This window comes from Notolepis coatsorum, assembly GCF_963971535.1.
Source record: "Notolepis coatsorum genome assembly, chromosome: 4".
Classification (NCBI taxonomy): domain Eukaryota; kingdom Metazoa; phylum Chordata; class Actinopteri; order Aulopiformes; family Paralepididae; genus Notolepis; species Notolepis coatsorum.
Window position 1 is genome coordinate 69,995,892 of NC_140168.1, and position 13,052 is coordinate 70,008,943.

The 13,052-nt window shown below is 41.7% G+C and overlaps 1 protein-coding gene across 1 annotated transcript in view; it reads right to left on the reverse strand.

Annotated features, from left to right (window-relative positions):
- Positions 1–1,293: 1,293 nt before the first annotated feature.
- LOC311226549 (uncharacterized protein) overlaps positions 1,294–13,052 on the reverse strand; it is a gene marked incomplete at its 5' end in the record, with an annotated part of 109,156 nt that continues 97,397 nt past the window's right edge. Inside the window, one exon of the mRNA XM_084311969.1 lies at positions 1,294–1,709. Within this exon, the coding sequence (XP_084168095.1) occupies positions 1,366–1,709 (344 nt within the window). The 3' untranslated portion in view covers positions 1,294–1,365. The remainder of the gene's footprint in view (positions 1,710–13,052) is intronic.

A 13,052-nucleotide genomic window follows, 5' to 3' on the forward strand; every position in this document is an offset into this window, starting at 1 on the left:
AAGAAACTACGCTCTCAGCTGAGAGTCAAGAAACAACGCTCTCAGCAGTCACTACGCTCTCAGCTGAGTCAAGAAACGACGCTCTCAGCAGTCATCTTATGCAGCATCACTTTTCACATCAAAACAAAAGTAGAACTGTAATGTGGAGTGGACTTTAACATATTTACAATTAGCATTTTATAAAGTAGAACTATAATGTTTACTTTCTCAGTCAGTGCTAAGTGCAGCATCCCTTTTCACATCAAAACAAAAGTAGAACTGGAATGTGGACTCTCATATTATGTCACAGTGTGTGTAAATGTGCCCTGTGGATTATACGTGCCCCATGTAAAATATTTAAACAACCATTAAGCAGTGTTGGGCAAGTCGAGGTCGGCGCGGGGGAGCGATTCCGGGGAGGCGATTCCGGGGAAGGAGGATCGAGCTGTGCTGTCTGGGGGCGATAAGATTGATGAGGCCCCCGCCCCTCCCCCCTCCCTTCACCCCCATTCTCTACCCACCCCTCCCTTCGCGAGTATGTCTGGCGCCTACGCCTTATCTAGGACGGCTGCCTCTGACGCGCGTTGGTGGGGGCCCTAAGACTGTTTCATTATCAAATTCCTGTCCCCCAGTCTCCCCCATCCCATCCCTCCCCTCCCTTCATCCCTCCCTCCCTCCCTCCCGCCACCTGGCGCGACGATGCCTTGTTTACTACTCGGTGTTGATGCTGCCGGCTATCGCATACGGCGTCTCAGGCCTCCTGTAGATGACATGTGTCAACAAATGTACATGTCTGTTGAATTTATGCTGTGCCATTGTTACTGTAAAAATGTAATGATTGTGATGTGTTGTTATTATTAATGAGACGTTGAGCTGTATGTGTGTGTCATGAATTTCCCCAAGGGGATTAATAAAGGAATATCTTACTCAGGAAGTATAGGAGTTGCGGAAAGCAGGATGAGAGAGCGTAGATTTCAGTGTGTATCATTTAATCATTTAACATTTATCATTTAACAAACCAAAACATTGACATCTAACTTCTCTTTAGATATTTACTCAACCTCTAATGTCTAACTATGAATGAACACAACACTCTAACTTAACATCTTTAGCTAATAAAGTACTCAACCTCTACTGTCTTTAACTATGAATGAACACAACACTAACTTAACATCTTTAGCTAATAAAGTACTCAACCTCTACTGTCTTTAACTATGAATGAACACAACACTAACTTACCATCTTTAGATAATAAAGTACTCAACCTGTACTGTCTAAAAATTTAAAAGTCAATTAACGACTGATGGCTGTTTGTTGTAGAGGGCGGTGGCAGACTTTGTCTGATACAGACCGTTACACTATGAGCTTCAATGTTTTTTTGCCCCACTAGTGTTCAAAAGCACCGACGCGGTCAGGTTGTGTTGCTTCGCAGGTCGCCCAGCTTGAACTCGCCTCCTTGAGCCGGTTGGCAAATTCTTGCGCGCCACTGCAGTTGGCTGACAGCCAATGATCGGGCCTTGACGCCTTGCAGCCTGCCGTAATGTGGCAGCCCTCCTCGTCGACAGGCTCCCGGACTTGCCGAATGTGTGGAAGGCTGACAACATTGCGGAAGGGTTTCTCTTCAGCAGCAGATACTGTTTTGACATGGCCTTGAGCAGTGAAGAGGGGGTCCCTTCTGCGTCGCCTCATATCTGAGATCACCTCCTCGAAATCAGAGTCGTCGTCATCATCTGAATGTGTGACAATAAGAAGGGAATAGGTTTATTTTGAATGTGTATGCTGGTATTGTACATGCAGTATAGTATAGGTAATAATTACCATTATGCACATTGCTCTCTGCTGAACCAAGGAGAACTATCAACAACTACAGTAAATTGTATTTGTCACAAATATCTGTTTTAGTAGGCATTTCTTTTTAGCATTATATGCGTTCAATGAATGAATGAATGAAAACTTTATTTAACAGATTGCAGAATGGGTACAATACAGTACGGCTCAATACACACAATTGTTAAGGGGATGCAGACCAGAGAAAGGCGTTTGTGTTGTTTACATCAGGGTCCCCCATTTTCAATTCATAGTGACATTTATGACACACAACATACATGACATTTATGGCATAGGGACATACATGACATACAGGTATTTAGTACCGTTACATTTGTGACATATACGATATGCAAATATACAGTACTGTTACCCATAGATCCTGACAGAGTATATTATATATACATATGATGGGGAGGGGACTGTACATTAGGAGGGGGTGGGTGGGTGGGAGAGAAATATACATATGGTTACAATTACATAACCTTCTGAAATCTAGTCGCCAAATGAATTAATTCATTTAAGTTAATTTTCAGCCCTGCTTATACTAAAATGTACCTCTGCTTTGAATAGCAGTGATCCTCCAAGTGATCCTCCAAGTGATCCTCCATCTTCCAGCACGAGGGTGGGTGGGACGTAGGACGTGTAAAAGCGTGTGTCCTTCCTTGAAACGAAGGAAGGATTCAAGGATGAGTCATGTCGCGGCACGGTGGTGTAGTGGTTAACACTGTCGCCTCACAGCAAGAAGGTCCAGGGTTCGATTCCCGCTTGGGGACCAGGTTTCCATGATGCCAGGTACCCAGGTGGGGTATCTCCCAGGCCTTTCTGTGTGGAGTTTGCATGTTCTCCCCGTGCTCGCAAGGGTTCCCCCCCCCGATAAGAGAAACCCAATGGAAAAACATGCACAACAACAGATCGCTAACGCTGTCGCGTCCGTGACGAAGACGGGCAGGAGCACTTGGATTGGTCCCCTGGCGCGGCTCACGTTGACGCCTGTCTGCTCCCGGCTGCCCTTGGGGGGGAAGGACGACGGGATGGGTTAATCGCAGAGATGAATCGCATCAGCGATCCTACAGAAAATGCATGCGTGTGTGTTCCGGTGTGTGTGTGTGTGTTGAGGATAATTGCCAATGCCAATTAAAGACCTCTGAGCAGGTCCTGCATTATTATTATTATTATATTATATTATTATTATTATTATTATTATGTTGGCGTGTCATGTTGAAGACCAACACAGGATGATTCAAATTCATTCATTAAATGTGCTGCCCATGAAATTGGCATTCATAGTCCCATGAATACAGAGGTGCTTCACACTACTGACCGACGCAGCTGAGCTGAGAGTGTCGTTTCTTAAAATTGTATATTATAAAATCCTGTCAATACAATATTATAAAATCCTGTCAGGAAGCGTGCCTCAAAGCATGAATGAACCGGCATTTACTGGCATTGCTAAAGCACTTTAAACTTACCAGAACTTTAGCGCACATAAAGTCACGCGGAAACAGCTGTTCCTGGAGCAGGCCTGTACATTGCGACATATATGTCGCACGTGCGACACTGACGTCAGTCTGTGCGATGAATGAATTGACTTCAGTAGCACTGGTGCGATGGCCCGTGGAGCAAGCAAAAAAAAATAAAGTGTGACGGTAAATTGAATGGACCACAGCGCCACGCTATCCACTTGGTACTTGTAGTCTCGTGCGATTAAAAACAATGTCCCGTCTCGCGTAGAGTCCATAATCAAACACCAAATCCCATAATCCCTAGCGAACAATATCCCCGCGACTAAGTTGCGAGCTCAATGTACACTGACTGGGTGACTTCGACAAGATGAAGCGCTTTTTTAAGGTATTAAATCCAACAAAAGAAGTACAAGATCAAAACCCCAAACGAGCCCGAGAGGGACCACCGTTAATAGAAACGAGACAAAAGGAGAAGATTAACAAGATGTACAGATATAACGCAGAGTGGGAAAATGATTTTCCGTGGATATTTTTTAATGAGGAAGCACAGCTATTATTATTCTGTCACTGGTGCCGGGAGACTCCGGAAAAGATCCGATCAGAGAATCCCTTGACTCGCGGGTAACAATATCCTAAAAAGGGATAACATTAATAAACACAATACGTCCCATCGACACATTCTTGCCCGGGATGCCTTCAACGCTAAACAAACTCCTGAGCGCGGGCCGGCACCCTCTTGCACTCGCTGAGTAAACAGACGACCAGAGCGGATGATGCTGATCTCCGTGAGGTAAAGTTTAAGATGAATGTGGCATATTGCATCGCCAAGGAAGAAATGCTGTTCACTAAATTTAAGCCGCTAATTTTACTCTGTAAAAAGAACTCCATCGTATGGCTACTTAAATTCCCCTCCGGGATCAATAAAGTATTAATTATCTATCAATCAATCTATCTATCTATCTAATAACGAGACAATATGCAAATAAGGTAATAATAATAATAATTAATTTAATTTATAAAGCCCTTTTCATTCATGCAGAGTTCCTTGTACTTAGTTCTGATTAATGCAATAGTGTGTGTGTGTGTGTGTGTGTGTGTGTGTGTGTGTGTGTGTGTGTGGATCTGAAAAAGTGGCCAGCAGACATGATGCTGGAACTGTGACACGTGTGCAGTGCACACACACACACGCACGCACACACACACACACGAATAATTATAATAATAATAATAATAATAATAATAATAATAATAATAATAATAATAATACATTTATTTATTTGGTTCCACAAATATGTACAGGTGTTTGTATGCATTATATCTATTTGTTATGTTGGTTTCTAGGTGTTTCTAGGTTGGTTTCTAGCTTTCCCTGTAATCTGAGTCCACACCAGCGCTGCCTGGTCTCGGACTGCTTCATATCGGTTATATGGTTATGTCCTTGTTCTTTTTGTTTTACATTATGGGCAAATAAAGAAAGAATTTGTCTAAAAGCATTTCTTGTTAAAGTTTGGATTTTGTGTGCCCTGTATGCAAGATTCATGTCCCTTGCCAGTCACATACCTATTTAAGTAATGAACTGCACTACTTGTGGTTGTTTTTAGAGATTTTAGAGACGTTTTATACTCGTGCTACAAGATTTTGGCCTGTGCTACAAAACTATCAACCTCTGTAGCACCAGTGCTATGTGCAAAAAAAGTTAACGTACAGCCCTGGAGGCAGTACTGTGATACCCATTTCAGTGTCCACGCATTATTCTATGCTCATAGCGAGGGGGGCGTACTAGCGTAGGTCAGTGGCCAATCAGAGCGCAAAACGGGAACGCGGAAACACGAACCGTTTGGTAAAAGCATAGACGCTTCCCTGTCAGACACTTGCACTTCCCCAAAAGAGAGAAAAAGAGAGAGAGGGAGAGACAGATAGAGGGAGAGAGACTCATACAGTGCGTGCGAGTCTCGGAGCGATCTCTCCTCTGTCTCTCCCCTTGCTTTTGACACACACAAACTCACTTAACACACTTCCTGTTTACATTTTCGAGCGTGACATCATCGCCTACGGCAAGCGTAAACGCTCAAAAAGCAAACCGTAAACAGAACCCTCACACTCACCAATCGGGGTTCCGTTTCATTCCGTACCGTCCTCATTCCGGGTTGGATGCGAACTTCCCCCCTCCCTCTCCCCCCTCTAGTTTGTGTACACACTCAGTCTTGGTTCGCTCCGGGTTCTGTTTACGGTTTGCTTTTTGAGCGTTTACGCTTGCCGTAGGCGATGATGTCACGCTCGAAAATGTAAACAGGAAGTGTGTTAACACGGAGACTGGAGACTGTATGCTGATATAAAAGAAACAAATAACCAATAAATATGAAGTTATATTTGAACCTCTGCCTTGTCAATATAACCCACCCCCCTTTTCTCACGAATGGAACTCTGTTGTAGAGTCCGCTTTTGAGCGTTTTGCAGGGTTAACGATAACGCTAAGCTAACGGCTAATGCTAGTTAGCTTAGCCTTTTACTAGTAACATTGCTTGCATTGATTATATTGAATGTCATTGATCTACTGGTCAACCACGGCCGACTGGTTGGGCACCACTGGTCTAATAGAAATAAATGCATTCGAACAAGAAAGTATAGTATACAGCAATGGCTAACGCTAAGCTAACGGCTAACGCTAGTTAGCTTAGCCTGTCCAGCCGCTGGACTGGATCCAGCAGACTGGATGCTGATATAAAAGAAACAAATAACCAATAAATATGAAGTTGTATTTGAACCTCTGTTGTCAAGCCTTGTCAATATAACCCACCCCATTTTATCACAAATGGATGGTATTGTAGAGTTCGCTTTTGAGCGTTTCCCAGGGCTAACGCTAACGGCTAATGCTAGTTAGCTTAGCCTAGTCTAGTATAGCCTGTAGCACTTATTTTTCAGCAAAGAACGTGCAATAAACAAAACGGATACATTCACTGTGTGTTCTGCCTCTCATTTGTTGATGAAACAAAACTAACATCAACACAATTGAACACCAAAAGCTGAGTTTAGTCTCGTCTGCGCTGATTTTGTTAGCTTACATGCTAACGTGAATTGAATATGCCAGTATAGCATTGTGGCAAACGCTAAGCTAACGGCTAACACTAGTTAGCTTAGCCTGTTCAGCACATTATCCCATCGCTCGTGGCAATTATATTCCATGTCATTGAGCTACTGGTCGACCACGGCCGACTGGTTGGGCACCACTGGTCTAATAGAAATAAATGCATTGAACAAGAAACCATTGTATAGACCAGGGGTGGGCAATTATTTTTCCCAGGGGGCCGAATGAGCAACTGAAAATATGTTGGAGGGCCGGGCCAAAATTCCAAACTCAATTATGCATAATATACATTTTATTTCTATATAAAAAGCAGTAAATGGCATTGTTTTGACCCCTGGTAAGAGTGTATGTTATTATTTGGCAATTAAAAGGTGAGGTTAGCTTTCAAAAATATAATTTATTCAAATAGAATTAATTTCCAAAATGATAAACAAAATGTGAAACATTAATAACAAAGGGCATTTTGAGTTTCATATACTATTGAAACAAGGATTTTCTTAGCTTTCTAAAGACATCACATAATCTTATAGCAAAAATAAACAAGACATGTCACTGAACTGTGTAAAGAAAGGTGTCCCAGTTTTGTAGCCTTTTTTACTTTACATGCCTATATTAAACATTTAATGTTTTCAGAACACATTTTCATTCAGTGTGAGAAATCCAGTCTCTGTTGAGCTTTAACAAGTCCATCAAAGTCAGGTTGCATGTCTGAGGTGGAGATGCGAAGCACAGCTGCCAGATGTTCATCAGTGAGAGAGGATCTGTACCTGGACTTGGTAAACGTCATGACTGAGAATGTCTGTTCACATATGTAGGTGGATCCAAAGAGAACCAACATCTTCTGAGCATGTCTCCTAAGCGTATATTGTGTGTGTGAACGTTGACATGAAAAGAAAAAAGTAAAAAAAATTAAATAAAAAAAATATTAAAAAAATATATATATATATATATATATATATATATATATATATATATATTTTTATTTTTTTTTATTATCATGTAATCTTTCGCAGGCCGGTCAGAATCATCCCGCGGGCCGGCCGTACAATGCCCAGGTCTGGTATAGACATAGCATGGCAAACAAAATTGCCAGGCCTAATGCGAGCCAGGGAAGTGCTGTTTGTAACGTGGCTTCATGTTTTCATCCACTGAGCTGTGAGGCTCCACATGCTTGTTTGGTTGCGGTCTGAACTCTCAAATTGCCCATGAATATAGTTTTTGTGGGTATTGTCCAGTTGTTGCTGTGTGGTTTTATCTGCCCAAAATTCAAGCAAGCATGAAAAGCATTACAGTAACGACGTTGTGTGTGTGTCACGCCCCCCGCTCCCACTGGCCCGCATCCGAAACCACCTAATCCAACTGTCCCAGGTTCAGCGGGGGGTAAAACGAATCAGCGCCGGTTCGATCCCAAAAGGGGTGTGTCCGTCTGAGTGAGAACACTCCCCCCCGTCGCCGGGAGCGCTGATTCGATCCCAATAGGTGAGTGAGAAAGGCCCCTCAGAGCGATCTCTCCTCTCTCTCTCTCCCTCTCTCTATCTCTCTCCCCCAAAGTTATCTGCCAGTGCAGGTGGGTGACTGTCACTCAAAGCACATTGCGAGTATGGGCGGAGCCCAGCCAAAAACAGCTTGGAATCTGGCAGGGCAGAAAGTGGTGCACCAAAGTACTTGATTAAAAATACAAAACAATGAATTTTATTGAAAAAATACTTACAGATGTGTTCCATAGATTCACAGGAATAGTGAAAAATTGCCCAAATAGTGAAAGAAATAGCAAAATAGTTCCCCTTTAAATGTGCGATTAGGCTAATAGAATGTGATTAGGTTAATGTTCTATTAACAGCCTATCATTTTGGTTAAAGTTTGAACACTGACTGCTCTCAGCAGGTTTGACCTGCAACTTATTTTTCTTCTTCTTAGCATTAACCAGAGCTCTTCTCATATCCAGACAATCCAGTATACTTATACATTTTTTTTCTTACTACAAATCATCCATTTCTGTTCTTGCTACAGACATGTTAGGGGAATAATGGTGTTTCTCTATTTCCCTCTCAATACCATATGACATAACATGTCTCATTGTGAAATTGTTCGAATGTGTGATTAGGTTAATGTTCTGTTAACAGCCTATCATTTTGGTTAAAGTCTGAACGCTGATTTCTCTTAGCAGGTTCGACCTGCAACTTACTTTCTTAATTTGTTATGCACTAATCAGCGTTCTTCTCATATATTCAGTAGAGTTATTTCTGTTAGTTTAATGACAGAACGACTGTGTAATCTAAACAGGCGTTTGTTGGAACATGACTCTGGGGTAATGCCTGGTTAGTTGGATAGGTACCTGGGGTGAGAGGGTGAGGAGGTGGAGTGAAAGGGTGGGGTGAGAGGGTGGGAGGGCTGGCTGAGATGGTGGGCAGGCTGGGTCCCTTACTTTTCTTTTTTTCTTTTCGTGTGTGGCTCTGACATGGCCCAAATGGCAATGGCACTATACTGAACGGTGTTTCCCCTACTTCTCTAATGGCTGACGCAATTAGAGCTGATAATGGCGTCTGCTTCGGTTCTTGGAATGTAAAAGGTCTAAATAACGCCACAAAAATGAACAAAATAATGTCTCATTTAGAACATTTGAAGGTCGGTATAGATTTTTTACAACAGACACATCTATGCACCTCTGATGTTCTAAAACTTAAAAGAGGATGGGTTGGTCATCTATTCCACTCTAAGTTTAACGCTAAAGCCAGAGGTGCTGCTATTTTAAATTAGTAAACGCATTGCTTTTGAACCACACACTTCCATCGCCGACCCTAATGGCCGTTATGTGATTGTCTCAGGACATCTTTGGAATAATCCTGTCGTCCTTGCCTGTGTATATGCACCCAACTGGGACGATAGATAGCCAATTTATTTCAAAATTTTCCTCTGCCCTACCTGAACCTTGTTATTGTGGGTGAAGATTTTAACATGGTTCAAGATACTATTCTCGATAGGTCATCTGGAGGAAATCAGAACTCACCCCCTCCCCTCGCCCCATGTGTTCCCTCTCCTGTGTCACTTTAAAAAATAGAAAGTCACTTTAAAGGAAGGAGGTACTGTATAGTATAGTTTAGATACTTTAAGAGTTAAAGAGTTACAATTGTAAATTGTATTGTATAGTAGTGTATATAGGAACCAGTTTCTCAGGAACTTAGCATGTCTTTTTTTACCATGCATATCTTGTGTCTTACCCATTTTATTTTTCTATGCCTATTTTATTATTGTATTTGCACAATCAATGCAGGCATGACCACCCGCATTTCAATGTATGCCCTGGTATGTATGTGACAAATAAACCTCTTGATTCTTGATTCTAATAAACCTTCGACTGAGTAAGTTTATTCCTAGCAGATGGCAGGTGACAGATCCAGTATTTCCCAACCTACTGCGCGATTGGTTCTTGACAAGCGTCGTCAAGTCGTTCAGTATTGACAAAGCCCACTTTGCTGGAACGATTTATTTCGCACTATAAAGTATGCGGTACTTAAGTCGTGAGATGTGCGTGTCATTTTGAGATCAGTCCCAAAACGCTTCCTGTTGAATATATCAGACAGTGATCAGATGCCGAAACTCGGCTGTTTTACACCCGCCTCATTCGCCTTATAAGGAGATGGCGGGCGTGTTTGTATGCAAATGATTTTAGCGCGAATGCGCATTTGAATTTACGAATGAGTGGGATTCATCATGCAACAGACCTGGGTAAGAACCGATTTCGACGTTAAGAACAGCTTGATGAATGTGGCAGTGGCTTTTTTTTTTTTTTTTTTATTATTGATATTTTTTGCACAAATCTCTCCAATATTCAAAACATCTCTTTCCACATCATCATATGCAATTTCCAGGATTTGCCTTTTTCTTTTTTGTAAGAACATACAAAACATGTAAAGGACTCATACAAATACATTAACAACTGACATGGAAAATAAAAAAAGACTTACGAAAAAAGAAACATACTATACTATACATTATGCGTATACATCCCTGATATATATACTTTGCATGTAGACCGAACTACCTTCGAGCAGGTATGTGCTGCATCCTCTATCGGGATGCCACCCTTCTCCATATTGCATGTGAGAGAAAGCGCCCCAGACACATGCAGTTGTGCATGATAACATGCATGCACGCATGTTTCCAACACATGTATGTGGGTACGTGTATCACGTAAGCATGTGTACATGCCTCATATGTGTGTGTGTGCATCTTCCTGGTATGTGACTGTACTCCTATCTCTTGTGTGTGTCTCGTATCCATGTGTGCCTCTGCCCCCTATGTGAGTGTATATCTCAGATGTGTATATATATGTGCGTCTCAGCTACGTATGTGTGTGTCTCCTATATACATGTGTATCCCCCATATGTGTCAGTGAAAGCCTATACTTCTTCAACTATGTGTATATGTAGGTGTGTGTATGCCTAGGCGGTGGCTTTTCTTATTGTTCTCTTAACAGACAGGTAAGCAAGAATATAAGAAAAATAATAAGAGAGTATTGTTGAATGAGGCCCAATGGGTTTTAAACTGATGTCAAATCGGAGTAAAAAAAGCTGAATCCACTTCAAGAAGACTCACTACATTAGGTATAATAACTTCGGTGGACAGCGCCTTGGTGCTGAAATGTCATTAAAACTGTATCCTTACTTATGACTGTGACGGGGCGAAGACGGCACCACACATGTGAACAGTAACAATGCAATTAATGAATGTCTTGTTGTAATTAGTATATACCCAATGGCATGAGTCTTCTTGAAGCGGATTCAGCTTGTTTTGCTCCGATTTGACGTCAGTTTAAAACCCTTTATACTCCTAGGCATATTTAATTCCGCCTGGATCTTTTCTTTTTATTGTGCACTGTAGCATTGTCAAAGAGTAATTGCGTTTGCCCTTTTCCCTTTGTAACTTCATCCTTTATCTTTCAATATCTTATTTGACGTTACTGTATGATATAAGTGTGTATTAAAAGACGGAGCTGTTAATGCATGAAGGTTTGTGTCCACGGGCAAGCTATATTCACGTAACTCGCATATTCAAATGATTTCTGTAATTCCTGTACAGTAACTATTCAACTAATAATGTTAAGTTATTAGGTCATCCTGGGACGCCGGTGAGTGCCGACTACGACAAATGTCGTTTTATTTTTTTATTAGCGATCTGAATTCATATTTCATCAACCGAGTCTCCCGTTGGTACAGCAGCCCCTCCAGGAGCTCAGATGGGAAAAAAGCGCCCCCTATTGTCTATCCCTGTGTAACTGCAGGTCAGTCGATTAGACTGACCTGGGATCTGTAGAGGTGGAGCCAACTGGCTCCATTGTGCTGGCGAGCCGTCTGATCAAGAGGGATCTGATCGCGAGACGGAAAGCAGCGTGGAATATATATTTACAGCAGCCAATAATCAATCAATAAGCGTGATCGATATTTGGAATGGCGATCAGGAATTGGAATAATCTTTTTGGAGAACATCTGATCTAAGGTAAGGAGTCTATGTTACCAGTCTTGGGGTAATCGGAGCTGTATTCACTGAGATAACAGCGTGTCCCTATGTGTGTATGTGTGTGTGTGGCTGTGTGTGATCTTGAGGAAACGAGAGAATAGATTTTTCAGCTCGCGTCTATAGCGTGCATAAGTACACAATATACTATCGATAATCTGGCGTTTATTTGAAAACGATTAATAAATAGGCCGACAAATGACAACGTGTCTAGTGTATTCGAGAATATTCCAATAAATGCCGTTTATGGGGGAATCTTTAAATTTTCCGAACATTTTCAAGAGAACGATAGCTTTTCGAAATGCCATTAAAAGGATATGAACCGATTAAAAAACAATCCATTTCGACAATGTTGACTGTAAACAAGTCATTGATAAGCGACGGGCAGATTAGACACATAGCCATAATTTAAAACATAGATTAGGCGGTTTTAACGCCAACATTGAAGTGGATGATGGCACTCAACAGGGTTTTCAATGTTAACTGGCCGGCACTGAAACTGTTAACACTTTCAGTGCCCAGCAGGGGGCGCACGATTTAGTGCTTGAATGCCCACCATCCACTTCAATGTTAGCGTTAATATCGCCTAATCTATGTTTTAAATTATGGCTATGTGTCTAATCTGCCCGTCGCTTATCAATGACTCATTTTCCAGTCAACATTGTCGAAGCAGATTGTTTTTTTATCGGTTCATTTCCGTTTTATAGCATTTTGAAAAGCCCTCGTTTTCAAGGAAAATAAAAAGATTCCGTGATAAACGCCCTGTACTGGAATATTCTAGATCTAGAACGTTGTCATTTTTCAGCCTATTTATGAATCGTTTTCAAATAAATGCTAGATTATCAATAGTATATGTGTACGTATGCACGCTGGTGCCGCAAGCTGAAAATCTATTCTCTTAGTTCCTGATCGCTCGCACAGCCAAACAGCCATATCACACATAGGGGAAAAGCTTATATCTCCGTGAAAACAGGTCTGATTATCCTAAGACTGGTCAAATAGATACCTTACCTGAGATCAGATGGTATCCAAATGGATTATTCCAATTCCTGATCGACCATTCCAAAAATCGATCCTTTTATTGATCCCACGAGTATACTGTAAAACACATAATCCCCCCTGCTCTGAGGGTCCAGCATGAAGCTGATCGACCCCGGTTACATGCGTGAGAAGTAAAATGT